This window comes from Nannospalax galili, unplaced genomic scaffold (genome assembly GCF_000622305.1).
Source record: "Nannospalax galili isolate Female #2095 unplaced genomic scaffold, S.galili_v1.0 scaffold95, whole genome shotgun sequence".
Classification (NCBI taxonomy): domain Eukaryota; kingdom Metazoa; phylum Chordata; class Mammalia; order Rodentia; family Spalacidae; genus Nannospalax; species Nannospalax galili.
Genome location: NW_008342393.1, coordinates 1,247,118 through 1,266,109, shown reverse-complemented (window position 1 = coordinate 1,266,109; position 18,992 = coordinate 1,247,118). Strand labels below are relative to the sequence as shown.

Genomic DNA, 18,992 nt, shown 5'->3' with positions numbered 1-18,992 from the left:
GCTTTTTGCTTTTTAAAGAATATAAATTAAATAATTGTTTTGGTCTTTTTGAGACAGGGTCTCCCTGTAGCCCCAGCCAGCCTGGAACTCACTATGTAGACCAGGCTGGCCTTGAACTTACAAAGATCTTCTTGCCTCTGCCTCCCAAGTGCTGAGATCAAAGGTGCAAGGCACCACGCCCAGCTTAAATAAATAAAGTTTTGGACTGGTGTGGTGGTGAACATCTTAAATCCCAGCATTCAGGAGGCAGAGGGAGGCAGATCTCTGTGAGTTCAAGGCCACTAGTTTACATAGTGATTTCCAGGTCAGCCAGGGCTACATAATGAGACCTTGTCTCAACAAACATGCAAAGCAAAACCAAAATAATATTCAAAATGAATTTTGCTTTTTCACAGTACTGGGGATTGAACCTAAGGCCTTGCATATACTAGGCAAGTGCTCTACCCTTGAGCTATATACCCAGCCCTCTTTTTCTATTTTGATACAGGGTCTTATTTAGTTGCCTAGGCTGGCCTTGAACCCATTCTGTAGTCTAAGAGGGCCTTAAACTTTCAATCTTCTTGCCTCAGCCTCCCAAGTAGCTTGGATTAGAGGTTTGTACCAGGTCTATTTGTGTTTACTTTTCTTAAAAAGAAAAAAAACCAAACTCTGTTATTACAATTTTATTTTGTGTGTGTGCATATATACATGGGCCAGTGGGTGAGTGGGTACCTGTATCACAGCTCATGCAAGTGAAGGTCAGGGGACAACTTGTGGGAGTCATTTCTTTCCTTCCACCATGTGGATCTCAGGACTCAAACTTGGGTTGTTAGCAGTAAGCACCTTTACCCACTGAACATTCTTGCAGGCCATGTTTGCTTTTAAAAGCATTCTTCCTGTTGGAGATTAGTTCCTTTGCCTATATGGGTTTGAAGAGGAATTAGGTGCTGGGGACAGACCCAAGGTCTCATTCATATTAGGGAAGATCTACCACTGATCTATGCCTACCCCAAGCCCACTCAAATTATTTATTAAATGATTAAGTGGTTACAAATTAAATGATTGAGTGAGACTATTCTCTTCCATATATATTCAATTCAGTTCTAGAACAAACACAGAAAAGAATATATTACTATTTGTTGGGGAAATGACTGTCATTAAAGTGCTTGCTGAGCAAGCATGAAAACTCGAGTTCAGATCCTCAGCACCATGAAAACACTTTTTTAAAAAGTCTACTGGATGTGGTGCTACACCCCTTAAACCTAACACTCAGGAGGTAGAGGCAGGCATACCCCTTTGAGTTTGAGGCTAGCCTGGTTTACATAATGAGTTCAGACTGGCTAGAACTACATAGGAAGATCCTGTCAAAAAAAAAAAAATAGTAAGGAGGCATGGTGGTGTACACCTGAAAACCCAGCACTGGGGAAGTGGAAATAAGACAAGAGGACCCCTAGCCTAGGCAGATGAGCTCCAGGTTCCGTGAGAGACTCTCAGAAACTAAGGTGGATGGTTCACTTTGGTAGCACATATACTAAAATTAGAAAGATACAAAGATTAGCATGGCCCCTGGGAAAAGATGACACACAAATTTGTAAAGAGTTCCATATTTAAAAACAAGCTAAAGTGGAGGGCTGGAGAGATAGCTCAGCAGTTAAGAGCACTGGCTGCTCTTCCAGAGGACCCAGGTTTGGCTCCCAGCACCCACATGATGGCTAACAACCATCTGTAACTCCAGTTCCAGAGGATCTGACACCATCTTCTGACCGCCGAGTGTATTGCAGTACACGGGTGCACTTACATACATGTAGGCATTACATTCATACACATTTAATAGTTTTTTTGTTGTTTTGTTTTTTGTTTTGGTCTTTTTGAGACAGGGTCTCCCTGTAGCCCCAGCTGTCCTGAAATTCACTATGTAGACCAGGCTGGCCTTGAACTCACAGGGATCCACCTGCCTCTGCCTTCCGAGTGCTGGGATTAAAGGCGTGCGCCACCATGCCTGGCCAAAATAGTATTTCTTAAAAGTGGTTTTTAAATCTTTCACAAGTAGTGCTAGACTTGGTGATGTATGCCTTTAGTCCCAGCACTCAAGAGGCAAAGGCAGGCAGACCTCAGTGAGATCTAGCCTGGTCTACATAGTAAGTTCCAGGCTAGCTAGGGCTACAGGGAGACCTTGTCTCAAAAAAACAAAACAACAAAAAGAATTCTTCACAACTTAAACTTGCTGAAATGTTTTAAAATTTTATCAAGTAATTTAAAAAATCCATTTTTGGATGTTTTTACAGCTTACTCTGGCTTGTTCTCGAAGTTCATCCACAATTAAGCGATCAACTCTAGATGGGTTGGAGGTCAGTCTTGGAATTGGAGTATTATTAGTACTGGATACTTTTTTTCCTGGATAATTCTTGGCAAGGGCTAATTCAGTCTGTAAAATATAATTTTTAGGAGCTGAATTTTAAAAATATGATTCCACTGTGAATAATATTTTTAGTAGCTGTAAAAAATAAAGAGAAAATTTGTCCCATTAAATATAAATTCTATTTTGGTGTCAAAAGTCAACAAATATAAACTTTAGTTGTATGTTAACTTAGAAAATGAAAAAAAAAAAAAACCCTGCAGTACTATAGTATTTTTTTCATACTTATTATAAACACTTGGATACACCCCAACAATTTAATACTAAAAAATAAAACATTGCACAACATGGGTGCACTCACCTACATGCAGGAAATATACACATACACATAAAAATAATAAATGAAATTTTAAGAAAAGTGTTAAAAGAAAATCCAAACATCACGATAGTTGAACCAAAATCATCCAAAGCTGAAACACCATTGTTTTTGAAGAACAGGTTATATTAATATATAATTTTTATATAAAAATTAGAGACAACATGTTTCAAAATTTTGAGCTTTCAGTCTTTAAGTAACCTAGCTAATTCCTTATAGCAATGAATTTGAACACTGTATAGAACAGAAAAATTCACCTTAGAAAAAGGGAAGCACTCTTAAAACCACACTAAGGAAAACAACATAAAGGCAAGCAAAAGGAACATACTGTTACTTCTAGTGAGTAGTTCTTTGTTACCTTTTTTCTCTCCTTTTCTAATGCTCTCCACTGTTCATAGCACTCTTCTAGACAAATATGAAGCTCACTAGCTGGTCCACTACGGGTTTTATTTGGTCTTTGGAATCCAAAAGTTGGCACAAAACCAGAAAAGGAATTATCACCATACATCATATCATTAAAATAAGGATATAAATGGCTTAAGTCATCATAAGAAAACAAGTCATAGGAATCCAACATTGGAACAACTGAGTGGCCAAATGGGTGGGTAGATCTTAGGGGAAACCCATTTGAACCAAGTTGTTGAAAACCTTGATTATGTCGTAAATCTCCCATCATATAATTATTAGAAAAGCATGAGGCCTGTGTGCGATTCACACGGCTATTAATATTGCTGTCTCCACTTCCTTGTCTGTGGCCATTAAAATGACCCTGTGACTCCAGCAGATCTTGATATGTATTTTGTGGTAACCCATCAAAATGCTTTGGAACTTCTTCAGGATCATAATGTCCACTCTGGGACTTGGCTTGAAAATTATGCTTGTTGACATTTTCAATTATCCTATACTGTGAAGCTGAATAGTTATCACAAAACCCATTTGGCTGCTTTATTTTTTTATCTGTAACCGATTCAAAGAAATTTTCTTCTCCAGTCTTTGCTAGTCCTTCCATGTGATTGACAGACTGAATTCTTTCTGCACCATTGTAACTGAAATCAAAACTAGAAAATGCTGAAGGATTTTCTTGGCAATATTTCTGAAACAAATTGCTATTTGAGGTTAAATTGGTAGATGATAGTTGGGGGAAATCTGGAGAGTGGTTAGAACCTTTTGAAGCTGCGTTTAAATGACTGTTTAATTTCATCAAGTTACCTTGATTTCGATAAGGAATAGGAAGGTTATTTTTTGTTTGAACATTCATCCAAGTTGGTCTGTTTAAACTGATACCTCTTGAAGGTGTTGCCGAATTTGTAAATAAATTCGCTGATTTAAAATATTCAGAATTTAGGGGATCAGGTTTAGCAAACTGTTGCTTTTCAGTGACATTAGCAAAATCATTATTAGGTGGACAAGCTGTGTGAGGTTTTAGTCCATATTCTGATTTTAAGCCAAAATCAGCAGTGAATGCTGCTTCCTTTACAAACTGTTTTTCTGTCAGATGTGGTGTTTTTGGAAATGCAAAATTCTGCTGGTCAGGTATTGTCTCCTCCATTTTTTTCTGATTTGCTGGTTTAACTTGAAATAACTTTGTATAGGCATCTGTGTCCACAGTTGGTGTTTCAGGTGTGCCGTTGGCTAATTTTTTACCGTCTTGGACACTGAAATTTGAACATTTGTTAATCTTTGCCTTATTAGGATGAGCATATTCTGGGTATCTACAATAATCTGCATTTTCCTTATATTTATTAAGTTGAGAAAGAAATATCTCTGCCCTTTTATGTTGTAATGGTGCTTCAAGACCTTTAGCACATATTTTCTCTCTTCCGTAAAGGTAAGTATCAATTCCTGATTCTTTCATGATATCAGACAGACCAGTTTGTGGTGTAAAACAGTTTTTGATAAATGGATATTCTTGGAATGTTGCCTTAACTGTATCATTTTTCTGAATATTATAACAGTTAGAATTATCACTTCTTGAGAGGTACAGCCATTGTTCTTCAAGGTCTAAACCAGTATATCTATGATAAAGTTCATCTGTTTTCTGTTGTGGTATGAGATTACTATTATGCAGATATTGTTTTTCCGTTGCTGATACAGATTCACCACTATAAAAAGCTTGCTGAGAGATAGCCGTTTCTATTGGCCTTTTGGTTTCTGTTAAGAGATCATGGTGATCTATGAATTTGCTTGTGTTCCTTGGCCAAACTGACTTTAAATTGGAGGAGCAGATCCTAGAACAAGTAAACACATTTAATTACAACTAAAGTTTTAGAGACTTTGTTTCTTCTGGAAATGTTTCAAAAATATTTCTCTTGCTACACACACTTCACCACTCTCAAATCATTCCCAGCCCTTACTTATAATTTTCCTTCCAAATAATTCTCTTATCACATGAAATGTGCTCTATGCATTTAGAGTCATTAGCCAAATAAGGATGTGTCAATAACAGGCCACATATATGGTGGTGGTCTAAGATTACAATGGAGTTGGAAAATTCCTCTAGCCCTAGTGGCATAGCACAAGGTATTAGTTTGTGGGGCTGGTGTAAACAAGCCTACTGCACCGCCACACACATAACAACAGTATAGGACATAGTTAGGTATAGCATGTAATACTAGATAATAATACATGACTATGCACTTACTATAGACTATTTTTATTGTTAGAGTGTATGCCTATTTGTTTTATTGATTGATTTATTTTTATTTATTATTTTTATTTTATGTGTGTATTGCCTGAATGTAGGTAAGTGTACCCGTGTTGTGCAGTGCCTACAGAGGTCAGAAGAGGGTGTTGGATCCTCTGGGACTGGAGTTATGGACAGTTGTTAGCTGCCTTGTGAGTGTTGGGATTTGAACCTGGGGTTTCTGCAAGAACAACCAGTGTTCTGAATTGCTGAGCCATCTCTCCAGCCTGCCAATTTGTTTTAAAAAATAAAATTTTTACATAATGGTATGCTGTTACACAAGTACAGTCTTATATATTTCATAATTACCTTGTCTCTCATTTCTCTCATTTTTGGTTTATCTGTGGACGGAGTCTTACTATATAGCCACAGTCAGCCTCAAACTATCTAAACGCACTAAGTAGCCAAGGCTGGCCTCCAACTTTTGATCCTAATGCCTCAACATCCCAGTGCTGGTATTATAGGCACATGCTGGCCCAGCACTTCATGCTTACCATGTCTTCTGACTGCATCAAGAAGCCATGTTGAATGATTGGCCTACACCATCTCCCCCCCACACTTTTTTTTGTCTTTTTGAGACAGGGTCTCCCTATAGCCCCAGCTGTCCTGGAACTCACTATGTAGACCAGCCTGGCCTTGAACTCACAGAAATCTGCCTGCCTCTGCCTCCTGAGTATCTCCCTTTATGTAAGGATTCTGTCCCCACAGTAGTGAACTCATTTAATGATGCACTTTTTGGAACCTGCCCTCATCATTAAGCAATGCACAACTATATGCATTTTAACTTTAATGTCTTCACCACACTTTCTCAAGAGTCTGACCAAAGCCTGAGGCAGGTGACTTAAGGAACTTAGATGAATTGCTTATATAAGCAGAGAATAAGTTTTTCCTTTGAATAGGTTATTATATAATTCAAAAATGTTGTTGACCACAATTTTAATGGAAAAAGATGAGCTTTTCCTAAAATATTTTTTAAACTAAATATTTTAACTAGTTGCATGTGTATATAGCATACTTCCTTATTTATTAATAGGGCATTTGGGTAATATGGCTTCCACACCCAAATAAAACAGTTAAAACATAATTTTAAAACTTCTAACACATAAATAAAATCCATATGCATTTCTGAAATGAGTAATGAGTTTTATCCTTCAAGATTTATGCTTAAAGCTTCTTGGAACTTACGTCCTTTAAGCCAGACTTCAGCTCATGAACACAAGGGAATAGCTCTGAATTATGCAAGAATAAACTTTCAAATAAAAGTTCTTAAGCCAGGCATGGTGGTGCATGCCTTTAATCCTAGCACTCGGGAGGCAGAGGCAGGTGGATCTCTGTGAGAATGAGGCTAAACTAGTTGGTTTACATGGTGAGTTCCAGACCTGCTGGGGCTATAGGGAGACTGCCTCAAAAAGACCAAAAACAAACAAACAAACAAACAAACCCCAAAACAAAAAAACGAACCTGAACTTTTAATTGTATGATAAGTATTTCAGCAAAGTCAAGGCTCTTAGAACCAAATATTTGAAAATATATACTATGCTATGATCCACAATTAAGTAAAAATATAAATTTAAAAACTAGGTAACCAGCCAGGAATGGTGGCACACAGCTTTAATCCCAGCACTCAGGAGGCAAAGGCAAGCAGATCTCTGTGAGATTGAGGCCAGCCTGGTCTACATAGCAAGTTCCAGACCAGCTGGGCTACAGGGAAACCCTGTCTCAAAACACAACAACAAAACCCACAACAAACAAAAACCAAGATACCCTTGTGTGAATTTAAAAGCCTGTTATATATTATATATATAAAGTTTAAATAACATACTAACCCTTCAGCAAAATATGGCTGTGACTTATCCTGTTCTTCCAAAATGTTAGACACAAGTCCATATAAGTCTGTTTCACTGCCATAGTCATTTCTTTCAGTTTGAATCCTAAAAATGAATATCATATATAAACTAATTATTAAAATACAATATATTGATTCTTCCATACATATCCATTCTTTCCTGTTTTTTCTTTGTGGTGCTCAGGATCATACACAGGACCTCATGCATACTAGACAAGTGATCTCCCACTGAGCTATGTTCCCATCCCTTCTACCATTATTTTTCTATAAGGTATTTAGACTGACTCTATTACCATCATTTCAAAATAAGGAGACAAGAACTCAAGAATATTTTCTAGTGCAGTTTAGTGTCTATTGTACATAAATATTTCTCCATTTCAAATCTTATGCCTACTTTACAACATATGCTTACCTCCTCTCTGTAACATATTATGTTCATTTTAGGTGACCAATTATATATTATAAATCTCTGACCTGCAATGTTGCAGAAATTCTTGGCACCACATCTGAAAGTCTATCTGGTCCAATTACACATCATTCTATCAACACCAGCTCAGTTTGTTCACTTGTGGTTTGAAAACCATATGAAACTGCTACTCTATTTTTGTGGGACTTTCTACTAAATATTGGATAAAGAAGATGAAATGGGGCTGAAGAGATGGCTCAGCAGTTAAGAACACTGGCTGTTCTTGCAGAAGACCCAGGTTCGAATCCCAACATGCACATGGCAGCTAACAACTGTCCGTAACTCCAGTTCCACAGGATCCAACGGCCTCTTCTGTGCTCCATGGGCATTGTACAACATGGGTGCACTTACCTACATGCAGGCAATACACTCATACATATAAAATAAAAATATTTTTTAAAAAAAGAAGATGAAATATGGGGGCTGGAGAGATGGCCCAGCAGTTAAAAATTTAAAGATGGAACGTAATATGGTCATCCTAGATAGCATGACAATTTTACAGCTGTTCCTTAAATAGTTTGTGGGCTCTCCCTAGACTCTTGACAAAGTAGTGATTAGGTCAGAGTTCCATGTCCCTAAAATCCCACATAGCAGCTAATATTGTGTAATACAAAAATGTAAAAGCCACAAAGATATAAAAAATGCTTTTATTTCTTTTTAAAAAATTTATTTTTATTTTACGTGCATGAGTGTTTTGCCTACATGTATATAAATGCACCTATGTGTGCAAACTTGTGAAGGCCAGAAGAGGGTGCTAGATCTGTGGAACTGGAGTTGCAAATGGTTGTTAGCCACCATGTGGGTGCTGGGAACTGAACCCAGGTCCTTTGCAACAGCAGCCAATGCTCTTAATCACTGAGCCATCCCTTCTTTTACTGAAAAAATTTTTTTTAAAATTATTTCTTCCACAATGTAATGTTTTGCTGTTTTAAAATGTAACTTCTGAGCAAGTCATGGTGGCACACACCTGTAATTCCAGCATGTAGGAGGACTGCTTCACATTTGAGGGAAGCACAAATTATATAGTGAAATTGGGTAGAGGGCGTGGGAGCTGGAGAGATGACCCAGCCATTAAAAGCATACTGGGGAAATAAAACCATCTGTAAGTCCAGTTCCAGGGGATCTGTCACCCTCTTCTGACCTTTGCACTCATTGCGTGACATGGGTGCACTTACATGCAGGCAAAATACATATATACACAAAATAAAAATAAATTTAAGAAAGTTTTTTAAAGGCAGAAAAATAGTTTGAGGAAAACTTTGGCTTCCTATCTGAAACAAAAACCCCAAACCAAACAGACAAACAAAGGAAAAAAACCAAAATCCCAACAAAAGAGATTTGATTTTTCATACTTTCTTTCCAAAATTTCAAATTATTGGGATTTTGAAATAAAAATATGGGGCTGGAAAGATGGCTCAGTGGTTAAGAACACTGGTTGCTGTTGCAGAAGACCCGGGTTCAATTCCCAGCACCCACAACCATCGTAACTCCAGTTCCAGGGAATCTGATGCCCTCTCTGACCTCCATGGGCATTGCACGACAAGGGTGCACTTACCTACACGCAGGCAATATACACATACACATAAAATGAAAATAATAAAATATTTTTATATATTATTTTTATGTGTATGCGTGTATTGCCTGCGTGTAGGTAAGTGCACCGTGTCATGCAATGCCCGCAGAGGACAGAAGAGGCTGTTGGATCCCCTGGAACTGGAGTTACAGACAATTGTTAGCTGCCATGTGGGTGCTAGGATTCAAACCTGGGTCTTCTGCAAGAACAGCCAGTGGTCTTAACTGTTGAGCTATCTCTCCAGCCCCCCAAAATAATAAAATATTTTTTAAAAAAGAAATAAAAATATATTTGCTGCTGGGAGTGGTGGTACACACCTTTAATCCTAGCTTTCAGGAGGCAGAGGCCAGCCTGGTCTACATAGAGAGTACCAAGCCAGCCAGGACTTCATAGTGAGATCTTGTCTTAAAATAAAAAGAACTATAGGCTGTTACAGGAAGCTGTTGCAAAGAGAACACAGGGGAGCTCTTAATGGAGGCTTGTTGGCTCTTTAACACTGAAATAAGGATATTTATTTATAATTTAAAATGTTAAGAATTGCAGGGTGTGGTGATGCACGTCTTTAATTGCAGCACTCAGGAGGCAGAGGCAGGCTGATCTTTGTGAGTTCAAGGCTAGCCTGGTCGACATAGTGAGTTCCAGGACAGCCGGGACTATAAGGGAGACCCTATCTCAAAAAGACCTCCCCCAAAATGTTATGAATTAAAATTCTTGGAAAGCCAGGCATGGTGGCGCACGCTTTTAATCCCAGCACTTGGGTGGCAGAGGCTGGCAGATCTCTGTGAGTTCAAGGCCAGCCTGGTCTACATAGTGAGTTCCAGGACAGCTGGGGCTACAGGGAGACCTTGTCTCAAAAAGACCAAAAAAAAAAATTAAATAAATAAAAATAATAAAATTCTTGGAAATGGACTATTAGACTATAATATACAATTGTACAAAATATTGAATATGCTTCTGAAAAAATTCAAACTTACAGAAATATGTATCAGAGAAAAGTGAAACTCTACCTTGACCCTGTCTCTTCTCTCTCAATGATAAGTATTAATGGTTTGATAAATTTTTCTAGATATTATATACAAAAAGGGATTCATATTGAATCTTTGTTAAATGGTATTATATAAGGGTAAAAGTATTAGATTTGATAGCAGACAGGTTTTTCAGCAAGTATAGTTTGATAAGTCATATACTCATAAAATACAACTTTACTAATGTTTCAAACAAGCATCTATTCAACATGTAACTGGATTACTATGCTTACCTTTCTGATATTAAAAAATCAATGAAATATTTGGGTGTTAAGCAAATATGTATATTTTTTAATATTTTGTTTATTTTTATTTTATGGTGTATGAGTGTATTGCCTGCATGTATGTGAGTGCACCCGTGCTATGCAATGCTGCAGAGGTCAGAAGGGGGCTTCAGATTCCCCTGGAAATTGAGTTAAGGACGGTTCGTAGCCGCCATATGGGTGCTGAGAATCGAACCCAGGTCCTCTGCAAGAGCAGTCAGTGCTCTTAACCACTGAGCCATCTCTCCAGCCCCTATTAAAAAATAAAACAAAACAAAACAAAAAAACAAAAAACTGGGGTCTCACTATGTAGCCCTGACTGACCTAGAACTCATTTTGTAGATTAGGCTGACCTGGAATTCACAGAGACCTACTTGCCTCTGCCTCCTGAGTGCTGGGTGCTGCCTGGCTGATTTAAAATATATTTTAAAATATTTTATTATTTTTATTTTATGTGTATGTATGTATTGCCTGCATGTAGGTAAGTGCACCTGTGTCATGCAGTGCCCACAGAGAACAGAAAGGCTGTCGGGTCCACTGGAACTGGAATTCCGGACAGTTGTTAGCTGCACTGTGGGTGCTGGGATTCAAACCCAAATGTTCTGCAAGAACAATCAGTGTTCTTAACTGCTGAGCCATCTCTCCTGCCCCTTAAAATATTTTATACTGTATAAAATCCTGTTTATATATTAGAAGGAAAAATTAGTGAAAACTTAAAATTGGATCAAAATAGATTAAAATATTAAGTTTATTATGTTATCTTTAGGGCTAGCAATATGGCTCAGTGGGTAAAGGTGCTTGCTGCCAAGCTTGAGGACCTGAGTTTGGTCCCAAGGACTCACATGGTGGAAGCAGAGAAACAGCTCCTGAAAGTTGTCCTCTGTCTTCCACATGCACATGGCAGAATGAATTTGCATACGTGCATGCAATGTAAAAGAAAAATAAAAATGTATTATCTTTAGAAAGAGGAACTTAAACTTGTGATTTATATACTACTGTAATCCCAACACTCAAGAGGTAAAGGTTCAAGGATCACAATTATGAAGCTGGCTTGAGCTATTGTAGTGAGACTCTGTCTCAAAAAAAATTAATGAGCTAAAAATTATGCACAAATAACTGTCTGGTTTAGGCGTCCTTAAAACTTGGATGAACATAAAGTTATAATACACTTTGGTCCCTGTGTAATCAGACATAAAAACAACTCACTTAGCCTGAGAAATGTATTAATTTACCTGTTCTTTACATTGATCTGAGAATTAGAAGGTTTAATATCATCTCCATAAGTAGACCATGGTGCATAGAAAAGTGAGGAATCTATAGAACTTGCATATTCTGTTGATGAAGAAAGTGGAGTATAGGTCTGCCTTAGGTCTACATTGTCTTCATTCTGAAAATTTTAAGAAATGTTTGTACATTAGAGACAGCAAAAATTCATTTATTAGAAATATTAGCAAAATAATAAGAAAACAGATGTAGCCAGGTGTGGTGGCACACACCTTTAATCCCAGCACTTGGGAGGCAGAAGCAGGTGGATCTCTGTGAGTTCAAGGCCAGCCTGGTCTACATAGTGAGTTCCAGGACAGCTGGGGCTACAGGGAGACCCTGTCTCAAAAAAAATGGAAACAGTTGTAGTAACACAAGTAATACCAATTGGGATTACATTCAAATTTAGAATATAATCAGAATCTTAGCTACTGATTTTTTTTTTGTGGCCTAGAACTCTCTATGTAGACCAGGGTGGCCTCGAACTCACAGAGATCCACCTGCCTCTGCCTCCCAGAGGGCTGAGATTAAGGGTGTGTGCCACCCCTCCTGATTATTTATGAATTCTTTAAAGGTTAAATAGAGCATAAATGTTTGCTGGCCATTACAATCTCTGTTGAAATTCCTTAACTCTCTTATAGACAACCTATAAACAAATGAGCACGTCTGTGTTACAATAAACTTTATAAAAAGTTATTTATCAGATCTAGACCCTTTACTGGACTACATCAAGCCTCCATTAATATCTTCCTTGTGTTAAAATAAAGGTAGGAGGCCAGAGACCTCAACTGTTAGGTGCTTATGGTCAAGCCTGCTAACCTGAATTCTTTCTCTGGACTACATGGTGAAAGGAGAGAACTCCTATAAGTTGTCCTCTGACTTCCACACATGAGCCATGCAACACACCTGCCCTGCTCCCCACACCACAAAATAAGTTTAATAATTTTTTTTTAATTCATAAAAGTAAGGCAAGTGAAATGGCTCAGTGGGTTACAGTGCTTGGCAGGTAAGCCTGCTGATCTGAGTTCTTTCCCTGGAATCCATGGTGGACTCTCGAAAGTTGTACTCTGACTTCCATATGCATTCCCAGGAATGTGTACACTTGCACCCCTCCACACACACATTATGCACACATGTACAATAACTTTTTTTTGGTCTTTTTGAGACAGGGTCTCCCTGTAGCCCCAGCTGGCTTGGAACTCTCTATGTAGACCAGGCCGGCCTCAAACGCACAGAGATTTGCCTGCCTCTACCTCCCAAGTGCTGGGATTAAAGGCGTGTGCTACCATGCCTGGCTTGTACAATAACTTTTTAATTTAAAGTTCTTTTTTAAAATAGAAGATGGCTCAGTGGTTGCTGTTCTTGTAGAGGACTTTGTTTCAGTTCCCAGCACCCACACCAGGCACCTCACAACCACCTGTAACTCCAGTTCCAGGTGATCCAATGCCACCTTCTGGTCTCCACAGGCACCTGTACACATATGGTGCACATACATACCCTCAGGCACACACATATACATGTAAAATAAATATTTTAAAATTTTTATTATTTGGGCTGGAGAGATGGTCAGTGGTTAAGAGCACTGGCTGCTCTTGCGGAGGACCCAGGTTCAGTTCCCAGCACCTACATGCTGGCTAACAGCCATCCATAACTCCAGTTCCAGGAGATCTGATGCTCTCTTCTGACCTCTGCAGGCATTGCATGACATGGTTGTAATTACACATATGCAGGCAATACACTCATACATATAAAATGAGTGTATTGCCTGCATGTATATTAAATGCAATGCCTACAGAGGTCAGAAGATGGTGGTGGATCCCCTGGACTGGAGTTAGAAATCGTTGTTAGTCACCATATGGGTGCTGGGATAGAACCCAGGTCCTCTGCAAGAGCAACCAGTGCTCTTAACCACTGAGCCATCTCTCCAGTCCATACATTTTTTTTGTCTTTTTTAAATATTTTTTTAATTTTTTTAATTAAAAGAAGCATTTCATTACAACAGCATTAACCTATTCAATAACATTTTTCTGAGCTAGGGTACATCTCTTTCAAAATTGGCTGTACATTTCTAGGTTTACAGATGAATTATTACGCTTATATAATCTTTTACTCATTATAAACTCTACTTTTTAATAAAAAAAGTAGGGTTCCAACGTTTAAAAAAGATCTCCACTGCATTGTCAAAACACACAGTTTCATACAGAAAAATTCATTCCAAGGCAATTGACATTGAGATGTTATCACCTGCATTTCTAATCTCTATATACGTGACTATCACTGGTCACAGTCGCCCACCTTCTGAGCTCTGGAGAGATGGCTCAGCAGTTAAGAACACTGGTTGTTCTTGCAGAAGACCTGGGTTTGAATCCCAGCACCCACATGGCAGCTAACAACTGTCTGTAACTCCAGTCCCAGGGGATCCAACAGCCTCTTCTGACCTTTGCAGGCACTGCACGACATGGGTGCACTTACCTACATGTAGGCAATATACGCATACACATAAGATAATAAAAATTAAATTTAAAAAAGTAGCTATCATTCCCTTAAGCTTCTCTTTGCAATAATCTGCTGATTTATGTAATTACTATGGTTTTAATATTTTGAATACAGAAGACTGTGGATACTAGCAGTGTTATTTAAAATAGGTCATACACTAAATTCACTTTTTTGAAGCAGGGTCTCATGTAGTCCAGGCTGGCCTTGAACCATGTAGCCCAGGATGGTCCTGAATTTCTGATCCTCCTGCTTCTACCTTCAAAGTGTTGAGATTATAGGCAAGCATCATCATACCCAGTTTAACAAAATTTATTCAGCAAAAAAATGCGCAATTATATAAAACTCTAATTTTCAAATTCCACATACATTATTTTCTTTAGTCAGCTTTGCAAAGTTGAGTATTATCTCTACTTTTTTTTTTTTGTTGAGACAGGGTCTTACTCTGTAGCCCAGGCTGGCTTGGAATTCACTATATAGCCCAGCTTGGCCTTTAACTCATAGCACTCCTCCTGCCTCAGATGCTAAAATGCTGGGATTACAGGAAAGAGCCATGCCTGGCTTCTCTATTTTAAAAAACAAGGAAACTGGCCAGGAGTGGTGGCACATGCCTTTAATCCCAGCACTTGGGAAGCCAGAGGCAGGTGGATCTCTGTGAGTTCAAGGCCAGCCTGGTCTACATAGTGAGTTCCAGGACAGCTGAGGCTACAGGGAGACCCTGTCTCAAAAAGACAAAAAAAAAACAAAACAAAAAACCAAGGAAATTGGGGCTGAGGCTATAACTCAGTGGCAGAGCACTTGCCTAGCATCATAGTATGAAAAAAACAAAAGCTACAGATTACTCAGTCTAATAATATACGATACATTTAAACCAAAACTCAATATCTTACTTTGAACCAAGGGCCTTTTTCATACTATCTTGGATTTTGAGCCTACTTTGTATTTCCAGAAGAGATATTGTTAAAAAGATAGGGGCTGGAGAGATGGCTCAGTGGAAGAACACTAGCTGTTCTTGCAGAAGACCAGGGTTCGAATCCCAGCACCCACATGGCAGCTAACAACTGTCCATAACTCCAGTTCCAGAGGATCCAACAGCCTCTTCTGTCTTCCTTGGGCATTGCATGACATGGGTGCACTTACCTACATGCAGGCATAACACTCATACACATAAAATAAAAATAACAAAGTATTTTTTTAAAAAAGATCAGGCATGGTGGTGTATACCTTCAATCCTAGCACTTGGGAGACAGAGGCAGGTGATCTCTGTGAGTTCAAGGTCAGCCTGGTCTACACAGTTCAAGATAGCCAAGGCTATCTCACATAGTGAGACCCTGTCTCGAAAAAACAAAATCAAACAACAACAAAAAAATAAAAAGATAAATATTCCATCTCTGGAAAATTTAAAGCTGTTACTACAAGAAGAATACAGGGGCTGGAGAGATGGTTCAGCAGTTAAGAACATTGGCTGCTCTTACAGAGGGTCAAGATTCAGTTCCCAGCACCTCTGAGGGCACCAGGCATGCACATGGTGCACTTACATACATTCAGGCAAAACACATACATATATTCTGACAAACACTCATACACATAAATCAAAAAAATTTTAGTAACGAACTATCATAACCTTTTTTCAAAAAGGAAGAAAAACACAAGGAGCTGGGCATGATGGCACTCAGTTAAAATATTTATGAAAGCTAGGTAATATGTACATATTTGGGTAAACACACAAATGAAGTGTATCGCTTATATACTTCATATACTTAAAATAATCAAGTGAAATTAAACTCAAGTAAATTTCAGTAGAAATATAAACATTATAGACAATGGCAGAGTCTAGTCTTGGGAGTGAAAAGATTTGGATTGCAGGGACAAGGGATATAGCTCAGCATCCCATAAACTGGTCACACTTGTAATCTCTAGCACTGGGGAGGTTTAGGCAGGAAAATCAGAAGTTCAAGATCATCCTTAGGTACACAGTGAGAGGCCAGCCTGAGCTATATGAGATTGTTAAAAAAAAAAAAACAAAAAAGATTTGGGTTCTGCATGGAGCATAAATCAAGCTCTTCAGTCTCAAATTTCTCAATCTGTACAGTGGTTATAATACAGATTAAATAATTTATTCCTATATTTATTTCTATAATTAAAAGCATATCAACACTGATAACTTTAAAATGTTCAAATAATGATTTATATTACTCTATGCCTAATTTCATATGTTTAACAAAACTAGATGTCTTTAGTGAGGTAAATGTGAACTGAACTGTTAACATTTAGAAGTGTGAGCCTTAGTCATTTAAAAAAATATTTTTATGTCTATGAGCCTGCATGTGTGTTAAGTGCACCCATGTCGTGCAGTTCTTGTGGAGATCAGAAGAGGGCATCAGATTCACTGGAACTGGGATTTCCAACGGTTGTGAGCCTCCATGTGGGTGCTGGAAACTGACCCCCAGTCCTCTGCAAGAACAGTCAATGCTCTTAACCGCTGAGTCCTCTCTCCAGCCCCATAAGTGTGAGCCTTAGTCTTTAAAGACTGAGCTCTCTTTCTCTAGCCCATAGTGAGGTAAATGTTGAAAATACAGACTAAAGGAAAAATTTACCTTTACATTGCAGTGTGTTTGAAACTAAAAAAAAAATTCTGCATTAAATGCTTAAATCATTATCCGGTCTTACTAAACAAGTATGAATTTTCTCACGTTGCTGACATGTTATGCTTTAGACAGTATGGAAACAAGAGTCGATGGAAAATCTCTTATTTCTAAAACCAAGTATGTATTGTGCAAACTATTTAAAATGCCTCCCCCGTCCCGACCCCACCCCCAGCCAGCGAGATGGTTCAGTGAGTAAAGGAGCTGAGTTCGATCCGCAGAACCCACGTGGTGGAAGGAGAGAACTGATTCTGAAAAGCTGCCCTCCGAGACAACACCCCCCCCACCCCGTACCCACACAAACAAACGTAAATTAAAAACTAAACTATTTCCCCTAGCCTTCAGATTCTGTGGCACTATCTCAACATCTGGAGTTCTGGAGTTGTAGCCCAGTAGCAGAGCATCTGCCTAGCAAGTCCCAGGCCATGAGTTTGAGCCCCAGGGACCCCTCCAAATGAGGAAGGAGGGGGAAAGCGGGTGGGGGTGGGGGGCTGAAAGTGGGAGGAACGAAGAGGGAGCAGGGCCTCAATGCGTGTGCTTTAGCACGGAGCCTCGGCGTGCGGAGTTCACGGATGGACCTGCGACTTGTAGCAATCATAGAAGGACGTGGAGCTGGTCAGTATCGTGCTGTTGAAGACATCCGACAGTCGGCTGCTGCTGTCCACACTGAGGTTCCAGCAGCGATTCGCGCCTCCCCGGAACACCACCTTCGGCTGCTCGGAACAAGACAAACCCATCAAGCCGTGCAAAGCCTGGCCTGAGCCGGTTCCCCTCCACACCACATCCTCTCGCGGGGACGCGGACTCGACGTCCCTGCTTCCATCCCGGGACCTCCTCTGCTTCCCTCCGCCCTCCTCACACAGCAGCTCTGCGACGCTCCCCTCCACTGCCCTGACAGACAGGGTCGTCCCTGCTACCTCGAGTCTCAGGGGTGTCACCGCCCGCGGCCTAGCCTGGCCCGACCCTTCAGCCAGCGCTGGGTCCTGGCGTCCGCCCCGTTGGGGGAGCGTCACCCGCCACCTGCCCCACCCCCGCCCGCCCAGCCTCCTCAGCGTTGCCGCCTCGTCGCCATCCTGAGCCCTTGCGGGTTGCAGCCAGCATCCACCCGTTCTCTCAGGGTCCTCCCCCAGGATGCGGGGTGAGCAGGTGCCTCGCCTCTCACCTCCATGGGGCCCCCTGGCTCCTCGGCGACTAGGGACAGCTTCTTGGGGTACCGGGGTGAGGAGAGAGGTCGAGGCCCGGCTCTCTCAGCCCACACCCCACAGCTGCCGCCGCAGCCGCAGCCGCCCCTGGCGCTGCCTGGAGCCGGTTTGTGGGTCGGGGGGTCCGGAGCCGAGAGGGTGCGGCAAGGTAGAGACCGTTACATGGCCTGCCCGGGACTCGCGACCAGGCACACGTCTGAGCAACGGCCCCTAGCTGCCAGCCACTCTCTCCCTGGGGGGAGGCCAGCCCTTCCCCCGTCCCGCACCTCTCATTGGCTCGCTGCCCAGCCAATGAGCAACCGCCCCAGTACCTGTTCCCCCAGAGACAAGCCTCTGAAGGAACTGTTAGCTGACCCCGCTAGCCTCTGGCTTCGCCAACTTATGAGCTTTTCCCGCTCAAAGTAAGCGTGTTCGGGAATGGCTCGCACGGATGAGCATCCAGCAGACGATTGGCTGACGGGGAGCACGAGCCAATGGGATTGGAGAAGTGGGAGACTTGCCTGAGAGACGTCCCTGGAAGACTTGGGAAACCAGGCAGCAACAGGCTGAATACCCTGCGCCTCGCTGCTTGCCCCGGAGCCAACTTGTGTTCATTGTTGCATCGCAATTTCCTCCTCTAGTTCCCAGAATAAGTATGAAGCCGGCTTTCAGAGGGCAAAGAAATGAAATCTGCCCCCGTTTGTTAAACGAGACTTTTGAAAAAACTCCACCCTGAGCTTTATTTAAAAAGCTATTCCCACGACCTCACAGGCCGTTGACGTAAGCAACGACTGGGGTCCGATGGTCTCTGAAATACAAGTTTTTGTCTCCGGGCAGTGCTAA

At 40.5% G+C, this 18,992-nt stretch overlaps 1 protein-coding gene and 1 non-coding gene across 2 annotated transcripts in view; one reads left to right on the top strand and one right to left on the bottom strand.

The window, feature by feature from the left end:
• Meioc (meiosis specific with coiled-coil domain) overlaps nt 1-18,478 on the bottom strand; it is a 24,535-nt gene extending 6,057 nt beyond the window's left edge. Inside the window, exons 1-6 of the mRNA XM_029566136.1 lie at nt 18,131-18,478; nt 17,547-17,681; nt 11,800-11,954; nt 7,221-7,325; nt 3,070-4,939; nt 2,270-2,404 (exon numbers count right to left, since the gene is read on the bottom strand). Coding sequence (XP_029421996.1) covers nt 2,270-2,404; nt 3,070-4,939; nt 7,221-7,325; nt 11,800-11,954; nt 17,547-17,681; nt 18,131-18,136 — 2,406 coding nt within the window. The 5' untranslated portion in view covers nt 18,137-18,478. The remainder of the gene's footprint in view (nt 1-2,269; nt 2,405-3,069; nt 4,940-7,220; nt 7,326-11,799; nt 11,955-17,546; nt 17,682-18,130) is intronic.
• On the top strand, nt 1,489-1,590 carry LOC115071302. Its single transcript, XR_003850399.1, has one exon. It is a non-coding gene; the product is annotated as a U6 spliceosomal RNA (small nuclear RNA).
• Nucleotides 18,479-18,992: the final 514 nt, after the last annotated feature.